General features: G+C 48.8%; 1 protein-coding gene across 4 annotated transcripts in view; it reads left to right on the forward strand.

Moving 5' to 3' along the window:
• Positions 1 to 12,749: 12,749 nt before the first annotated feature.
• The window catches only part of ETV6 (ETS variant transcription factor 6), a 139,968-nt gene continuing 133,850 nt past the window's right edge, over positions 12,750 to 18,867 (forward strand). For 3 of the 4 annotated variants that reach the window (XM_056339909.1, XM_056339906.1, XM_056339907.1), the window contains exon 1: positions 12,750 to 13,279. Coding sequence is in view for 2 of the 4 variants with exons in the window: in XM_056339906.1 (XP_056195881.1) it covers positions 13,247 to 13,279 (33 nt within the window). In the remaining 2 variants the exon portion in view is untranslated. Of the gene's footprint in view, positions 13,280 to 13,781; positions 13,798 to 18,867 lie in introns of those variants that run through there. The other variant, XM_056339908.1, reaches the window with a different exon arrangement.

The following is an 18,867-nucleotide window of genomic DNA, read 5'->3' on the forward strand; positions in this document are numbered from 1 at the left end:
TATTGCTGTTACCAGGCAAAAAATAGACCATATGCTATGAATACACTTACACAGGAACATCGCTGCATCACTGTCCACACAAAAGGTTGTGCCACAATGTTGTTGCATCAAGGGAGAAAAAAGGAACCCAAAAACACTTCCAGCATGAATTGCTCTGCCCATAGAAAAATCTACTTATAGGCTTAAATGACTTACTGGGGCAGCTAAATTCTTACCTGACTGAAATGGCTGTTTCTGACGTCTTACCGAACCAAGTTCTTTACAGGACCACTGAGGTGTGACCCTGTATGTTTCCACTTGGCTTCCACCTGTGTGCTGCTGTCACAAACCTAATAGCATTTTCAAAGAGATTTGGGAGAGCAGGTGAGGAGTTTGGGCGAAGTCCCAGTGAGCACTGCACAGCCGAAGCCCTCCTTATAGCCTTACCCACAACACTTGCAGGAAAGGGTGTGCCAGGCTGTCACCTGTAAGGAAAGGCTGTAACAAGGAAGCGATAAAGAACAATGGATGCTTTCACTGCCTCTTCAAACAGGACATGGCCAGAGTGATCCTCCATTGCTCCTAAAGAGCTATAAAGCTGCTACAATTCTGCAGGAAAGCACTTTGTCACTTATGCTCCTCACGCTTCCTTGTCCTATAACAGCTGAAAACCAACACATGGTTCGTTGCCAAAAAAAGCATCAGGCTGGAATGTGCCCTTTGAATTTTGAAGCTACTTTTTTGCTTATGAGACTGCTTTTCTCTCTATGCCTGTTTTCATTGCATACTTTCTTGAATAAAAACCAAAAAAGCTGGGAATTTATCAGCAAAATAAGTTGTCTGCTGACATAGAAGTATGTGAAATAGTTCTCATATTCCAAGCACTTTGGGTTTGGTCACAAATTCTTTTTTACTCTTCCAGTCCTTCCCACCCCATAACTTCTTGCTGCTCCTTAGGAGATGATCTAGCGGTCTCAGTGCAACTTCTGATGGGCAGAAGGTGCCCCCACTGACAAATGTCTCTGCAAGAGTTTCAGTGTTGGTAGCGTCAGTGCAAAATGACATGGACAGACTGCTACACAACTTGGTATTTTTATATTCTCATGCCCATGCAATCAAAACCATTCATGAAAATTCACTGCAGCATCACCCATGGGCAAGAGCTAAGGTGTACAATCTCTGTTTTTCAGTGGTGCAGCTGAGGTGCTGAAAGATAGGTCTTGCTCAGGGTACCACAGAAAGTGCCATTCTAACACTTCCATCTCAAAATGACCCAGGATCGTCTCATCCCACAAAAGACATCCTCAAAGTAGGAATCAACTGCCATCCTAATATGGATGGTGCGTCCTTACAAGGAGTCATGAGGACATGAACTCACTGGCTACATGTGCTGGACCAGCAGAGGACCAACACATTTGGAAGCATTGACCTTTGCATCCTTCACCTTGCTTTATAGAAGCAAGTGGCCAAAATAGGTGTTGTGCAGAGCTGCATCAGGTGCAAATCACTGATGCAGCTCTTTAATGGGTACACTGAAAGGCAGCTTTTGTCTCACAGGGATGTACGAGGCTGATGACTGAATTCAGGGCACTCCTGAGGATGGAGGACTGTGCTGTTGACGGTGGCCAGAGGGTGGTAGCACTGCACAGCTGAAGTGCCACGGCCCTCTGCACCAGGAGGAGGGAGAGGTGGAGAGGGGGAGCCTCTGATGACGCTGATTACCTGAGGAAGAACAGGCAATGAAGTTGGAATAAGTGGTGGAAGCTTTAATACCGAAAGAGTGTTACTAAAAATAGCCCTTATCTTTTATATGGCTCTTGCCTGATCCCTTTGGCACGTGTGTTACACTGGTTTTCTCCTCTCACTTTTATGCTGGAGGACGCTTCTCTGCCCTCCTCAAACTAAGGTAAAAATAGCTGTGGCTTTGTCATTTCTTGTGAGGAAAAGGAGGAAAAAAGGCAAGGAAAGGTGATTTTTGAAACGAAGAGGAACTTTTACAAAAGCATCTCTTTCTTAGGCCCTAAAAACACTGTACTACCTCAAAAATGTAATCCACCAGTAACGTTGGCAGCTATTCCTGGGCTTCTGCTTTTTCAGATGATGCTCATTTTGGTGTGGCAGCCACAGCCTGTCAGACCTATGGTTTCTGCTCTGTGGCACATAACCATCACCAATAAATGACCCCATGAGGATGGTGGTTACGTGCAGCTTACAGATAATTGTAGGTCCCTTCCAACTGAAATGATTCTATTCTATTCTATTCTACTCTATAAAAGCACTTTGGGAATCTAAGAATACTTGGTGTTGAGAAGGTCTTCTGGAGTATAAGTGTGTCTCCATTTTGTAGTCATAGATACGAATTGTTGACTTAATTTTGCTGAAAGGAGGCAAACTGAGGAAATAACTTGTTTAAGGGCATAGACCACACTAATGCTAGCATCAAGGCTTGGGTGCGAATGTATTTGTGTGTGTGTATATATAGTGGTTTATTTGCCTGTTTAGTATTCCTTAGCTTGTAGTTTAAAGCACAGAAGATCCAAAGCTCACAGCCTCCACCTGTCATTTTGCTTTGCATTTTGTATTCTGGAGCTATAAAAAATAGATTTGGGCAGCTGACATCAGTCATCTCTTCTCTTTTTCTCTCCTATGCCACTGAGAACAACGTGTCCCTGTCTGTCCCCCTCTTATTTCAAGTTGCATTTATCTTAATAGTTTAAACCAGAATAATGCGTTGGCCTTGCTGCATGACCATAGGCAAGTGGCTTCACTGCTCTGAGCCTTGGTTTTCCTGTAGGTGAAACAAAGGTAATGATGCTTATCCTGCTCCACGGAAGCTTCCAAGATCTCCAGCTGCTGTGCAAGAGACAATACTGTGATTATAATTGCCCAGGCACTGTAAGACCCCATGTTCAGTGGCGTTTCTTGGTCTGCCCCTAACATGACAGCTTTCAAACACCACCATGCACATTCTCACTGGATTTTTTTTCTCCATTTCCACTCCCTTCCCACTGCTCTTTGCTTTCTTGCTGCCTCCCCTCTCTCCCCTAGGCCTCTCTCAAGAAAATCTACCTTCTCTAGTGACCCATTTCCCCACCCTGTTGTTGGGTTCTGGTTTGTCAGCTCCCTTCCCCTTGTAGCTGCTCATATCTGGTTACTTCACCACCATCCCCTTTCCCGCTCCCCTCCTCTGAAATTCTCCCTCAGCCCTGACACTTTCTCTAGAAACAGCCGCGGGCTATTTCTAACCTTCCTTCTTTCATCAAAGTGCTTGAGAAATCAGCTGGCTTTCATTTCTCAGCAGGGAGGCTGCCACACCAGCCCGGTGTGCGGGCTGGGCTGGGAACTGGGAACGGGGAGCTCCTGGTCGGTGATGGTGGCACCACCACTGACTCACCACCTGGCCTTTCTTTGGCAAGCTGCTTGCCCTCTCTCCTCTCCTAGCTTTAAAATAGGAGTGATAATTACACACTTACCTCACATGGGTGTTGTAAAAATTTAATTACCGCTTGTAAGAATCTAAGAGTGAAATGTGTCTTTATCTCTTGTGGTGGTAGCTGTGACCACTAAAATCTGTGCTTAGTTCAGGCTCTGGCATACAAAATTGTCTTCTCCAGGCAGCCAAAGCCTTCCCTCCTTCTGGTCACAAAGGTCCCTGTGCCATAGTCCTCTGACACAGAGGAGCCTCCCTGGCCACAGGCCTTTCCCCCGGATAACAGGCAGGGAGGCTGAATTCCCCCCCAGTCAAGGTCACCTACCCAGCTGCTCCCGCAATCACTCTCTCCCTCTCTCTCCCCCTGCAATTGCTGGTGAGGCTGCAGCTGAAACAAAATCACGGTCCTCCTGACTGCTTTGTGCATCCTCACCCATTGCCTTGCTCTTTCCTTTCCCTCTGCTAAAGCTGACAGGACTTGTCCAAGCTGCCCTCCCTCCTCCTCCTTCCTGGCTGCCCTCTCAGCCTGCCTCGACTGGCACAACCCCAGACTTGGCCTCCGCTTTCCTTAGGCGCTGGCTGCAAGGACAGGTCTGTCTAGTGAGATGCTGTCCGCCCACGAGGGTGGGAAGGGGCGGTGGACCGCATGTCAGGCGAGCAGCAGTGGCAATGCTGCCATCCCACCACTGCCCAAGTGATGAACTATAGGTTGCGAGGAGAGTGCAAGGCGGTGAGCAACACGTCCAGAGCCCAATCCTCTGTCCTCCCATGCACGTACATGGAGATTCCATCTTCTGATCCTCCAGCACCACCCATGCCCAACACTAAGTAGGAGCAGAAGCACACTCAGATACTGCTTGTTGCACATGAAAAGGACACAAAACCCACTGGGCTGATGTTGCCAAGAACAGAGCTCAAGCTGAAATCAAGAGGAAGGGGTTGGCAGGTCTCCGTATCCACCAGAGACCCATGCAGAGTTGGGCCTGGTAAGGTCCGGCCTTGGCACCCAGGTCCACCCACCTCTGCGCCTCTTCTCAGCCATCTCCCAAGCTAATATTGGGGTCAGCTCAAATTTCCAGGCTTAATTACAGCACGCCCTACATGGACCAAAAAGATTGTCAGTGACTTGGGCTGATGACCACCCCTTTGCTGTGAGCAGGTATCTGTTTGCTCTGATGGAAACTGCAGAACATGCAGCGCCCGAAGCAGCCATGGTTAACACTTCTGGATGCAGAACTGCTTTTGGAAATGGAGGACAACAACAGAAATTAAGGCCATTTTAGACCACAGCAATCTGAATGACCTGTAACTCAATGGGAATAGAAAAGTTAATTTTTTGTAGTCTTGGCCAAAATCTTTGATTTTGGGGTGTATTTGGCAGTTTCTGAGCTAAAGTTATAAAAGGGCTTGAGGGTGAAGTAAGACCTGTGAGTGGAAACTGCTGCTCAGCCACCGGGAGGCTACTGCCTATTCATAATGCATGCACTCTAAACTATATCCATAAACGTCAGGCATGATTTAATAGGCTATAAAATCCTACATCATGATGCCACTGGAACTATTGAAAATAAAAGCAGATAAATCACAATTCTGTGCAACAAGCTGTACTCACGCTGCTTTTTTTCATTTGCTGGGGTTTCATTCTGCCATTTGCTGAGCATGCGCTACTCGCCCTCAGCCCTGAGCTGAGTTTCCATTTCCTTTTCCTTTTCCATTCCCAAGCTTGAGTTTCCACATCGGCCCACTGGCTTTGCAGCTGTGTGGTCATGCTGCTGTAAGCCGCTGCCCTGGAGGGTGCTGAACTGGGCAGAAAAGTACTGAGCTTTCACAGGCTTGGAGCAGTAGTACTCTTTCCCCCCCCACCCCCCAGCAATACTGGATAATCATTGTAAGCAGATTGACTGCTGTTGCTCATATAATGTTATTCCTCACATTAGATTATGAGCATTAAATCTACTAGACAATGTTTATCTGGCAGGAAAACAATTTGTGTCACTTTTTACTGCCAGCAAGATATAGAGTTACAGTGACATGGATGACAGAGCATGCACCACAACTCCAAATGGGCACGACAGCTGTAATCCTGTCACCCTGTGGAGAAAATGATGCTGAAGAAGGAGGGAGGGGGTGGTGAGCCTGTGAAAATATTACTAACAGAGAAGACTGGGTTTTGAGAAAAGTTTGCTTCACTTCTGCAGCTGAGGTGAGTGGAGCAGTAAAAACCAGCCATATGCATGCAAAAGGTAAATTAATTTGGACTTATCAGAAACAGAATATGAACTCTGTCCCTTCAGCTTCTCTTATTTATTTATTTTTTGTTCCAAATGTTTTGCAGTAAATGAATATAGCATGATGGTTTTTCTACTCTTACCTTAATTTTCATCATCTACTTAATTTTCCCGGTCTGACTCCTGTAAATACATATGAAATAAGAAGGCAGGTGGGAAGGTGAAAAGGAAGGGAAGGAGGGAGGGTGAGAGGGAGTAAAAAAGAAAGAAAAGAAAAGAAAGAAGAAAAGAAGGAAAGAAAGAGAATAAAGAAATCTTCTAGCACTGAAAATCTGGGGGAGAAGTTTGAAAACACGTACTTTACAAGACAAAATCCAGAGTCGAGATATGAAAATGCAGGTGCATACAATTTAAAGAATTTTCCAAAGTAATTTTTCCCCTCAAAAACTTGTGACTTTGAGGTGAGAGGCAACTGACTCATTATTCTGAATTTATGAGGCTGTCCTATTTTTTTGTAACATTTTTTTGCTTTTCCCCATTTACTGGTGGTTTTGTGCACCCTATGGAGCCCTGCCTGCTCAAGAAATGAGCCGATGCCCACAGAAATCTCTCTGTGGCATCGAGAACCTCGGTCCTGGCTCTGGCTGCGCACATGCATGACTGGTGTAGCTCTGCCCCTGTCACTGCATGTCTTCGGGTGATGCCAGGAAGTTCCTCACATATCTGCAGAGATTTAAATTCCATTTAAACAACCACCCCTGCTAAAGTAGGTCAAGTGGGGAGCTTGCGGTCCAGCCTCTTACCCTAGCTCCTCTGCAACTCCCTGCTACTGATCTTCTTCCAGCAGACTTCCCTCTTACCCCTCTCAGGCTGAGGAGCCACCGTCCCTCCTCTGAAGAGCCTCCAGTACAGCCTGCCTGGCCTTGCCCATCTCCAGCCACAAGCAGAAGTCCCCTGCTTTTAGTCCTTGGCACTTGCATGCCTGGTGGCCCTTCCAGGCATTCTGTCAGGGCAAGATTTTGTAGGGTCAGGGCAAGGACCAGGGCAAGGACCAGAGTCTGGCCAAGCCTCTTTCTCTTTGGTAGTGAGCAAGAGGGTTACTAGCACGAGCTGAGGGGAGAAGCTTCATCTGTGCCTTTGAGGGACCACAAGATGCCATTTTAAGATATCCTTTCCAGGCTCCATCTGCTTGCACCACATCAAGGGTAACTGAACTGGCTTTAACCACAGGGATGCACACAGACAGACACACAGATGATATATTCTGTGTATCTTTTCACAGGGCTAAAGGCAGCTGCTGGCACGGCCAAAGGAGGGTGTGCTGTGACCTGCATAGCACAGCAGTGTGGGAAGGGGCACTTCTACAGGGTGGTAGCCCTGGAAACTTTGTTTTGTGGCACCACAGTGTGACCCAAACATTAGAAGAGGTTGGCAGAGACTTGGCTGTGACAGACTTGTGGTGCCATGGTGTTGCTCCATGGTGGTATAAGAGGGGCCCATGGTCCCATGCAGTTTAGTCCAACCTGGTAGTCAGGTTTAGTTATTGCCAGGTTGGTATCACTGGAGCTGGTGCTCCCAGGAGCTTTGTCAGGGCCACTCACTGCCTCATTTTTACCTGCTGCAACTTGGAAGTATGTATCAGGAGTAGCACTGTCAACACGTGTCTGAGCAGTGACTTGTGCAACGAAGTCTGCTTTTCAAACAAGACTATGAACTTGTGTCTCAGAAGAGAATGCACTGGTCTGAACAACAAAGAGGAGTTAAATCAATACAGTCCTCAATCCTCCTTCCCCTTTCTCCTAACAGAACAGTCACAAAGTGGTAGAAAAATATATCTCTTATTTACAGAAGTAATATACTAGATGATTCAAAAAAATCCAGTATATGATGATGTGTGAGGATGACATAGCTTAGAGCATTAAGCATTTTCAGGGTTGGTTTCTTACATGTATTTGCTGCTGGATGAATAGGCGCCATACCTAGGATTTTTGCATTTCCAGTTTGACTGTTGTGGGTTTCTGAAATGGGAAAGCTATGCCAGTGCCTATGTAAATTGTCTAAGTATCTTTATATCAAAATGCCTGTAGCTTTACAGAATGCACTAGTATTGCTATTTTGATTTAAAAAAAAACAAACCAAACAACAACACAACAAAAACCAAACAAACCTTTTACCAAAACCATTATACTGGTGCAAATCCTATTCACAGAGCATTTAGAAGACCACTGAATCTCAAAGAAGCTTAGGCTCTTAGGTGAACAAACAAGAATGCAATTAATACAGACATAGCATTTCTCACCCTAACAGCTCAGACTGAGTTTCATATATATTCCTAAAAAGCCAAGGATTTGGGACTTATACCGCAAGCAACATTAACCTGGCTGAATCTTGGAATAAGGACTTGCTTGACAATTTGAAGTGAAAGCTAACCTTACTGCTAATGATAAGAACCAGCATGACTCATGCACACCAGTGTCATAAAATGCAATTTGGTTTCAGAAACCAAAATGCAATTCGGTAAGGGAAAAAGAACTGTAGTGCTAAATGTGCAATAGGGATCACTTCCACAGCACCTCTGCGCACCAATGCTCATGGCTTTCCTGGTGTGCCCTGAGGACTAAAATCGCTGTTGCATACTAATATCAACATATCCTTGCATGTTCTTGGAATTTACTACTGTCTCCTACTGCATTTTGTCCATTAAGAGCCTGATTCTGTCCCTCAATATGGAAGAAACATCTCTGTTGGGGCTCAGTAATGTCAGCAGACCCATCAAGTCACACCAAGTGCCTATTTGTATCTGCTCAAACATTGGAAGACGAAAATAATACTAGTAATAAAAATGAAGCAAAGAAGTGAGCACTAAATGAGTCAGTTACGTTATGCTGGGGAAAGATAAAGGGAAGGAAAAGAACAGTGGAGAAAAAGTGGAACGAGTTAATGATAACTGGGCACTGGGAACTAATGAGTGCCTTTGCAAATATAAAGAGAAAAGAAAAAATACTACCATGAATAAAGTCTCCTTAACAAAAGTGAAGTCAATGATCATTGCAAATGTCTGAGGCACTGTTCTACACTGCTGAAATTAGAAAACCAGTACACAAAAGAAGAAATGAAAACCTTGGCTTTGGGTGGCTGTAGGTTTCTAAGTGTCTAACTCCTTCAGGAGAAAGGTTCCAACAGCTTTTAGGGGCATATGGAAAAAAACTAGCCTAGCTGTTCAGAAAGTGCAGGTAGGAAGACATTGGGAGTCTCATGGCTGTAGAAGAGGCCCAGGTAACAGAGAATCAGTGGAAGCTGGTATGTGTAGGCACCACTGTGGAGAGAAAATGAAAAGTCCCAACGAAAGGCTGGTTTGCCACCTTTTCTTCAGGGATTGCTCTGTTTTCAGGGACAGACTCTAGACCAGAAAATACAAGCATCCAAAGCCAGGTTTTCGGGCCACTATGAAGAGAAAGACTGTATTTCTGTCTACGGGTTTTCTCATCCTGCTGCTGTTCCCCAACATGCCAGCCATCTCCCTTTCCTGGGAGAGCCCTAAGCAAGGCAGGAACTTGGCTTCACTTCACAGGCCAGAGCACAGTTACCTTTTGCCTAAATTAGTATTGCCACCGTCTATCCGAGCAAAAAGTTAGGGGATTTCTGGCTAGGGTGTGGATGAAAGGTGGCTCTGTGGGATCATAAATCCTGCTTTTAAGTAACGGGTCCTCCCTGGAAATAAGCTGAGCAGTAGCCTTTAGGTGAGAGGAAAGGAAACTAACTGGGAGCCTGTTCAAGGTTTAATATGAGCTAATGGACTTCCTTTCCGCTCTGTGCAATCTCCACGTGGCGTGGATCTAAAGGGGAGCTGACAGCTGGAGAAGCTTTCTCCTCACATTTCCAGAGCAACTGTCCTGCAAGCACAGACCATCCTGCTCACCAGGAGATTTGGTAGCGTTTCTCTTTTCCCACAAAAGCAGCAGCCAAGACCACATGGTCTGAGGTCTCAAGAGATAGAACTGTTGAGAGGAACTGTGAGAAATCAGCCCAGAGAAACACGGGTTTCAGAACCAAGCAGAGAAGCCGACACATTGCAAGGACTTTGGCCGTCCTTGTTCAAAGGGGTCGAAAATGTTCTCCAGTCACTGTAGCCTAGCATCTGGTTAGCATGGTTGAGGCATAGCTGCTTCTGTTGGCACTGGCAGACAACAGGGTAGAGTGGCATGCATTTTGTCCTGCTGCATTTCCTTCCCCGGCTTTCTTACAGCTTCAATGGGATTGACTTCTGCTGCACTCACGCCTGTGGCCTTCCCTACACAGTCACCATTTCTCTCCCTACCTTTTCTAGTTACCATCCACTGCAATCACATTTAGTAGGAGCAGCAGAAAAAAAGAACAGAAGGAGCTGGAAGAGAACAGCTCTAAACCAGGTTGTGATCTTGGACAGACACTTGCAACCATTCATACTGGTTGAGAGGTCTGCCAAGATGGATCAAGGCCTGTATTTGTAAGGGCAATTAATAACAGTGGGAGGAAAAGCAGCTACCAGTGACCCCAGAAAGAACAGATGTTGAAAGTCCAGGCAGAAAAATGGGACTCGGGACACATAGCTTCACCACAATCTCTGTGGAGAAAAACAGATTGCAGTTGCACTACAGGAGGGAACACTGAAGAGTAACAGGACCAGATCTGATTCAGGGTGACGGCAGGTGAAAAATTTTGTATGAGCTTCCGAGGCAACTTGGAAACAAACTAAACTGTGATGGGGTTTTTGCTGCATTCACAAAGGATCAGACATATACTTAGAATCATAGCAATCATTTAGGTTAGAAAAGACCCTTAAGATTGTTCTCAAATGCAGGCATCCACGGGCTGAGGAGATGATGACCCAGTTGGACGGGAAGCAGAGAAGACCAATGACAATGACCAAGTGGCTGCAGGGACTGTCTAATGAGAAGAGAGAAAGAATGTCAAAGGCTAGGAAAAGAAGCAATACCTGGGTGCAAGGCACAAACAGCCAGAAAGGAGACAAATTGCTTAGGGGAGTACAATACATGGTTATAACCAGGAGTAATTGGGTGAAACTGGAAAAATGAAAATACAGGCCAAATATCTGCCTGACCATGGGACTTGTTGGACCATGAAATAGTCTCCAAAGGAAAAAGGTGGAAGCCCCATTATCTGAGGCATTTACAATGAAAGTGGACAGAGCAATCAGGCATGTGCTGTAAATCCTCTACCAGCAGGGGAGCAGAGTAGATGACCTAACAGGTCTTTTCCATCTCTGATTTCTACATTTAATATAAGGAGTCACAAGCCCCCCCCTCCAACTTGCCATGAGATGCAGAATAAAGATTCAGCACTTGGGGAACAGCAGTGGTAATCATGCAGGTAGAAAGGGAAACCGTCATAGCGAGGAAGAGAATAATAGGGGAGAGCGCGGCACTGTAAAAGCAATAGAGATGCAATGACTCTACTCCAGCAGTTCAGCCACGCTGAGGGAAGACAGGTAAGTATGAATCCTTTATTACCGAGTTGGTGCTTTATTAGAAAAGGGTCGTTGGTTGCTAGGCTGAGAGGGCATAGTCCCTTTCCTCCCTCTTCCACATTTAGTTTCAGGGACTGGCCAAAACGAAGCTGGAAGAGGCTGCAGGGAGTCAGATGGTCCTGGTTTGCAAAACGGCCTGCTGCAGCCCACCAAGGGATGCTGGCTGGGAGATCCCTGCGGTCTTGCATCTTGGCCATGCAGGGGAAGGTGCGCTGCATTTAATGCAAGCCTGCCACAGTTAAGCAGATGCCATGTAACCTAAGCAAAGGCTTGCTTTAAAACATCGTGGTAGGATTCCCTCGGCTGCTATTTTCAGTAGCACTGAATCCCTTAATAGGAGCCTCTTTATCCCAAGGCACAGCATCCTCAGGGTGGGCTCCAGAGGCACCTCCACCTTGCAGCGACACGGGTACAAGCAGGGCTGTGCTCTCAGGCACGTTTGGGACTTGCAATAAAGTAGGTGCAACCAAAAATCAGCCGGGGCATCCAAAACTGTCTTTAAAATAGACAAAGAGACGTTTAGATGAAGAGACGGCAGGGTTATTTTTTGCCGTTTCCTCCCTCTTTTCACTCCCATCACAAGGGCCAGGGCTGTACTCAGTCCTGGGGCTCCAGGAGCTGGAGGGTAGAGGAGAACTGCGTAATACCATTGCAGCTGGCAGTAACACGCCTCGTAGTATGTATCCCATACGTTGCGGGCCCCCTGAACCTCTGTGCTGGTGCGACCCACTCCGGCGTCTAAGCACAAGCCGTGCCGCCGAGGCTTCCCCCGCCGGCGGGCAGGGGGCTTCCCCCGGGGCGGCCGCCCTCGGGGCTGCAGGGCCGGAGCACCAGGCCACGGGGCGGGGGCGACCGCCCCCCCGGTCCCTTCGGCCGCACAGTCACAGGCGGGGGCTCTGCGGGGGGAGGGGGGGGGGGGGGCGGGAAGCGCACAGGCCGGCGGTGCCCCCCGCCCCGGACTTCCCGTGCCCCGCGGTAACCCGAGCCTCATTTCCTGGTCGAGGCTCTTAAAGGGGCAGCCCCAGCGGTGGAACAAAGGCCATTGTGCTGCCCGCGGGCCGCTGCTGCGCCCCCCGCCGTGGCGGTGGTGGTGGTGGTGGTGGTGGTGGTGGTGGTGGCGGCGGCGGCGGCGGCGGCGGCGCCCCCCCCCCCGCGGCTCAGCCCGGCGCTGAAGGCCGCTACCGGCGCGCGACGTTTAAAGGGCCCGCGCGACCCCGCCCCGGCACCCCGCGAAGTCAAGTGACACTGAATAAGGCGAAGCGACCCGGCTGCGCCCCGCCAGCCTCCCTCCGCCGTGCGCGGCCCGCCCCGGCACCCGAGGGCGCCGGCAGCTCGCCGCACTCCCGGCCCGGCCGCGGAGGCGGGGGGGGGGGGGGGGGGGGGGCGCGCGCGCGCGCAGGCGAGGCGGCGACGGCCGTTGGTGCCGGCGGGCAGCTGCTGCGGCGCGGCCCCTTTAAGGGGCGGCGCGGGGTGCCGGGAACCCACGTCAGTTTCGGCCCCGAAACTCCGGATCAATGAGCGGCGCGGGGCGGGGCGCAACGCCCGGCCAGGCCCGGCCCGGCCCCGCCGCCTTTCGGTTTCTCTCTTCCAGGAAGGAAAACACCGGCGGGCAGCGGGGCCGCGCCGGAGGCGCTCGCCCCTCCCGCCGCCTCGCGCCGGCACCCCCGCCCCTCCCCCCGCGCCGCCTCCCCCTGCTCCCTGTGCCGCGCGCGCGCGCACCGGCTCGCAGGCGGGCTCGCGCGGGCAGAGCGCGCGCCGTCACACGCGCGCGAACACACGCACAGAGCCACAGGCGCGCGCGGGGGGGGGCGGGAGCGGGGGGGGGTGCGGCGTGTGGGAGCGATCGCGCGCCCTCGGAGGAGCGGCGGCGGCGGCGCTGAGGAGGGGACTCGGGCGGCGGGGCGCCTCCCCCGGGCAGCTTCGCGGGCCGCGCCGCGCCCGCCGCCTAGGCGATGGTGGCGGCACCAACTTCCCCTTGAGGGGACGGGCCGAGTCGGGCCGTGCCGCCGGGCCGGGAGAGGAGCGGAAAGTGGGGAAAGCCCGAGAACTTCCTGTCCGCCTCCGCCGCGTCCCTCCTGAGAGATGTCTGAGGCTCCTGCTCAGTGTTGCATCAAGGTAAAGCCCCGACCCTGCCTGCCCGGCCCCTGTCACCGCGGGACGCGCCCGCCGGCGCCTCGGGGCGGCGGGCGCTGTGCTTTGCCCAGGGTTATTTGGGTGAAAATAACTGTTTCTTCCTCTTCCCCCATCTCCGCGTGAAGGGCGGCACCACGGGGGTCGGGGTCGCACTACGCTTGCGGGGCGCGCAGCCCCCGGCCGTGACAAGCAGGAGCGCGGAGCCGGCGCGGGCGGGGGGAGGCGGGAGGCGGCCGCCGGGACGCGGCTCCGGTCGGTTGTCAGCGCCGTGCGCCTGCCCCGGGCGACACGCACCGCAAAGCCGCCACGGCCGGGGCTTCGCGGCGTGGCTGTTGGCGGCAGGAGCCGGCGGCTCGCCCGGTGCTCCCACGGCGCCCCGGAGACCGGCCCGGCCCGGCCCGGCCTGGCCGCCCGCCGGGCTGTGCGCGGTCCTTCGCCAGCAACTTCACAGAAAGTTTCCTGCCGTCGGGGAGATGCGGCCGCCGCTGCTTCCACCAGCAGTGCGTTGTGGGGCTTTCTTCTTATTGTTGACTTTTTTTTTTATATATATATGTATATCTCCATATTCTTATGATTTATTTTTAGCCGCTGCCGTTTACTGGCATCGCTTGCCTGTCAGCAGGTAGGGGAGCCCGGGCTGCGTAGCGCGGTGCTGCACTGCCAGGGCCTGGGGGATGCATTTCTCTGTGGCTCGGCCTGTTGCAGAAGGGGTTGCCCTGTCACGTTTCTCATCTTAAGTGGAGGCAGCGTGAAGCTGAGACAATGGAAACAAAATTGAGTTTCCTTTTTTGTCTAGACCCTTCCTATCTAGCAGCCTGCTAGAAACAGTGCTTTCTTCTCTCCTTCCCTCACCTCTCGGCTTTGTTGAATCGTGAGTTTTCTTCAGGGGTTGATTTACTTTGTTGCCAGCCAGGAATCTCCCTTCTGCTTAGACTAACTCTGGCCAAGTAGGAGTGCTTTAGCGGTTGTCTCTCCCTGCCTGGAAGGAAAAGGTGACTTCCAGACTCTCTCTAGGGGGAAGAGCCTGGAATAAACACTTATTCAGCTTAGAAGTATGATGCTTTTTTGTTTGCTTGTCCCATGTATGTGTGTGTATGTTCATGGTGTGAGTCTTGCCTTCTATACAGTGCGACCATAATTTGAAAACTTCGGGGTGCATTTTCTCCTGCCGTGTTAAATGCAATCAGGCTTGTGTCCCGTGAAGTCTCCTAGCTTAGAAAGTCTAGTTTGACTTTTCATAACACAGATGGCCAAACTGGATAATGGGATATTGTATGTGCATTACAGCACGGCAAAATGCTAATGCAGGCAAAAAGTGTACAATTAGAACTAAGCAGATCTCTATAAATATATATAAAATGAAATACAACTACTGTTATTGCTAGTGTGGAAAGTTAGGATGTGTCCTCTGAACAGAACAACACGAATGTCACGAAAAAGTAGAGTCATATGAGTTGTGTTTCCTTGTTTTCAACATGTCATTTTGAAAATATGAGGCTTACTTCTGCTCTTACTGAAGTCAGCAACAGCACTACAGTTGATTTCAGGAACAGTAAAACTGGTCCTTACCTAACCTCACTAAGGTATGTTATGGAATCATTACTGTAAGGGAGCAGCTATATAGCAGGAGAGACAAGCAAACTTCTGTTTGAGTCTTGAAATGATTAAATGCCAAATTTCCATTACATTTAGACAGATAATGGGAAACTATTTTTTTTTAACTGACCAATTACAAACATCATGGTCTGAATTTATTTTTATTTTTTAATGTGTAGTTTGTTTACATGCTGACGCTTGCAGTTATCTTTGTTGGAGGACAGAAACTACTGTTAATTGGCTTTGCTGTTGATGATTATTTTAATAGTTTCAAAAATAGAAAGTACATATTTTCAGACAGAAATGTGAATTTCAAATGCTATTGTTTCTTCACCAGTCAAACCATTCTGGGTAACTTTCTTTTCAGTTTTTCTAACTACCATTGGGTTTTGGACACTTGTTTCAACTAGGCAAAGTTAAAGGTGGTTGCAATCAGCAGCTGCATTTTAAGAGGAGTTGTTTAAACGGTAGTGTGATCATGCAAGTACGACTGATTATTTCTTCAGTGTGCCAGTCTGGTTCACAGCGTGGAGTGTGAGGTTGAGGCAGAGGAGCAAGCTCTCTCTACACTGTACTCCAACTTGCTGCAAAGCTGCTGTGTTATTCTGAAAAGTAGCCAAGTATTGTGCTGTGAGGGTATTGCAGAGTTCCATTAGGAGCCTGTGAACTGGAAGCAGTGGTGCTGGTGGATGTATTTTTGTGTTATTTTTTTTTTCCTCCTCCAATACGGGGCAAGGGTGCATGCAGTAAGTGCCACAGCAACTGAGGTGATGAACCATGGAAAGCTTCAGTGGAGGGAGTGAAGGCTAGTGCTTTGTTTATGCCTGAGCTGCTCAGTGCACAGTCTCCCTACCTCACCTTGTTAGAGAAACACTCGAATAAGATTCAGGAAAACTGTGAAGAGGTTGAAGTTTTGGTATATATTTAAACTACTGGTAATCAATATAAACTTGCAGCAATGTCTTGGTTCATGTCAAGTACTTATCGGTATGTATGTGCAATTATATATTGATATGTGTTTGTTTTGCGGCAAGTATGTGTGCTTACTTACATTAACTCTTTCTCTGAGAGAGGAGAAAGATAATCCTAATTTCCTGATCTTGCCAACGTTTGGGTGTGTGCTTGCCTGGCTGATGGCAAGCAGACCCGGTAACTCCCAACTGTGCTGTTGTGGCAAGGAAGTTAAGTGTGTGCGTAAAGACTCTAAAGCTGCAGAGAGAAGTCATTGCTGGGTTTTAGAAAACAAGATCTTGAGAGAGGAGAATGAAGGCTGGACCCTCAGAGTTTGCTACAGCTTAGGACATCAATGTGTTCTCTGTGTGAACCGATAGGTTTCAGGCTTGTGATGGGCTCCAGCCTGAGAGGGCCTGAGGGCCTTGGCTCCAGGGTGGTCTGGGAATGGACGTCTGGTGTGGTTGTCATATTTCGACATTTTTTTGTCCCAGCTGTTGGGATGTCTATGTTGGTAGTAAACCTGTTCTTCTGATTCTGAGCCATAGTAGTTAGCTGATCATATTTCTGTAAGTACTGCCACAATGCTGGCATTTGTTACAGTATTGGCAAGTGATTCTTCAGGCCTTACCTCTCCTCCTCCAGGTGGGAGAAATGAGGCACAGGAAGAGTGTAAACATCTTGGCAAAAGCTTACAGGAGAGCAGAAGCTCAAAGGGAGACAGGACTAGCAGTTTAAACACAGGTGATGATTTCTGTGATTAATTAAGGTCCGTGTGGTGATGAGTTCCCTTTCTAAAACCTCACCTGAAGCCTTCTGATTGTGAGGATCTCCCTGGTTTTTTTCTTGAAATTAGAATACCTTGAGAATATTGCCTTGGTGTCATATGGAGGCTCAAAATTCAGTGGGCAAATAGTTATGAACGTTGCAGTTTGTTTATTTTCCTTTTTATAAGTCTGGCACTTTCAGTTGCTTAGTCTGGTTTACCATGCAACCATACAAACAATTGTGCTGGCACAAGTGTGGAGCTGTGGGGGAACTAAACCTGGGAATATGGTGGTGGTGGTGGTGGAGGATCAGCTGCTGCAAACCTCACAGACCAGGGCTTCTCCAAGGCCAGGCTCCCTTGTGTGTGCCTGGCAGATGCTTGAGCTGAGAGAGCTTTCTACGGACAGCACTGAAAGTCATGGAGCCTTCCTGTGAGTCAGGCTGCACAACTGACTCCAGTGGAGATTTTATGCAGCCTTGCGCTGGCGGATGCGAGAGCTTTCTCTTGCAGTGAACTGTATGGTGGCCGTTGTGATTGCATGGGCACTGCAGGAGTCAGCACAGAACCCTGTAGCTCAAGGACTGGTCTCGCTGGTGCTTGTTTTGGATTCAAGGATGTACTTTGTAATCATTTTATAAAGAGGAAGAGGAAAAAGACTGATCGTATAAGCCGAAGGGCAAGGAATGAGCATAGCATTTGAGCTTTCAATCTTAACTGGCTTCCCCAGATTTACTCAGTTTTTAAGTAGGGCTTTATATCTCCCAATACTTCATTGATGCTGTTGTTGCAAAGAGCTGTTTCCCACCGAAGGCTTCCCATGCTGGGGGACTGTTCAGCACCACACAGCCAAATTCCTGTTACCCTTAACCAAGGCTGAGTATCTGTTAGTGAAGAGTGTGTTTCTTAATGTTTATTAGCAAACTTGTGTACTAGGAGGAGGATCCTTCTTCTCTTAGTGTCAATGACAAAACTCTCATTAAGTGTGGTGGGTGTAGGATTGAATGGTGGAAGACCAGTGTTTAGATGTACACACTATTTAACACCTGATTAATCACTTAACTCCTTGGCACCAGCTAAATTGAATCCCTCTGAAGCAAAATTTTACTAACACTGTCCCAATTAAACACTGGTCATTAGTATTCACTGTGTCATTACAGGTGAAGTCAGTTTCCTGGGAGGCAACCCATTAAAACAGCAGTCTGAATCTGAAATGCCCCAATTAAACAGAGGATACTTTAATGGTAATTTACATGTATATTGCACCTTGCATCTCAAAGTGCCTTTTGGAGGGAGGTGGCTAAGCAGTGCTCTGCTGATAGAAGTGATGATAAGTAGGAGGTGAAGTCTTGTACAGTTAACACAGAAGTGATGTTTCTGCCTCTTAGAAAAGTTATCTGGTCCTTGAGTGCTTGCCTTCTGAAGTCTTCTGACAAAAGTTTTCCTAATAACCTACTTACCGAGAGAAAGGAGAGGTAAAGCACCTGTGTTTTTGGCCAGTAGTGTGGTTCTGACCTATAGTCCAAAAACTGGCTACTTTGGGAGTTTTTTTGCATGCAATTATTTTGCATGTGTTTGTGGTTCATTGCCTTCAGCTGGGCATCCCCTGAGTGACAGCAATTCAAAAGCCAGTGCTTCTGAAAATGTTGGCTTCGGCCTTTGCTTTTCCTATCTGTGAAACAGGCATAAAATAATAATGAACTTACCTCTGCAGGGCAGTAGCGAGGCTTAGTATTTGTAACGCAGCATGGGAACAAATTGTGTTTATTACAGAAATCAGTGACGGCGTGATCTGATTCATTCCTGGCTTTTTAGTTCACATGGTGTTTGAGAGCATGGGGGGTGATTGTTGTTTGGCTGTTGGCTTTTTTTGGTAGGGGCCACCTAGCTGGAGAGAGCAAGATATGGCTCCCCTGTGTCCCGATGGCAGGGTCAGCCACACACAGGCAGGGTGGTGTTTCTGTGCCCACAGCCCACATTGAACACGGCTTTGGGAGGGGTGGGCGCGTGGTGCAGGTGTAGCTGTTCTGCCACAGTCCCACTTCTGGCCCGGGGCAGGAGCACCTGGCAGGGATGGCAGCCAGATGTGGCTGCCACAGCAATCCCCGCTGCCTTTCCCTGACTGCCACCCTTCCCAGGGCTCCCTGAAGCTGAATGCAGAGCAGGCTGCACACTCAGTTGTCCCACATGGTTTTTTGGTTTGCTGCCTTTTTTTTTTTTTTTTTTGGTGGGGATAGGAGAGCATCACTCTCTGCTA

Source organism: Falco biarmicus, chromosome 5 (genome assembly GCF_023638135.1).
Source record: "Falco biarmicus isolate bFalBia1 chromosome 5, bFalBia1.pri, whole genome shotgun sequence".
NCBI classification, from domain to species: Eukaryota; Metazoa; Chordata; class Aves; order Falconiformes; family Falconidae; genus Falco; species Falco biarmicus.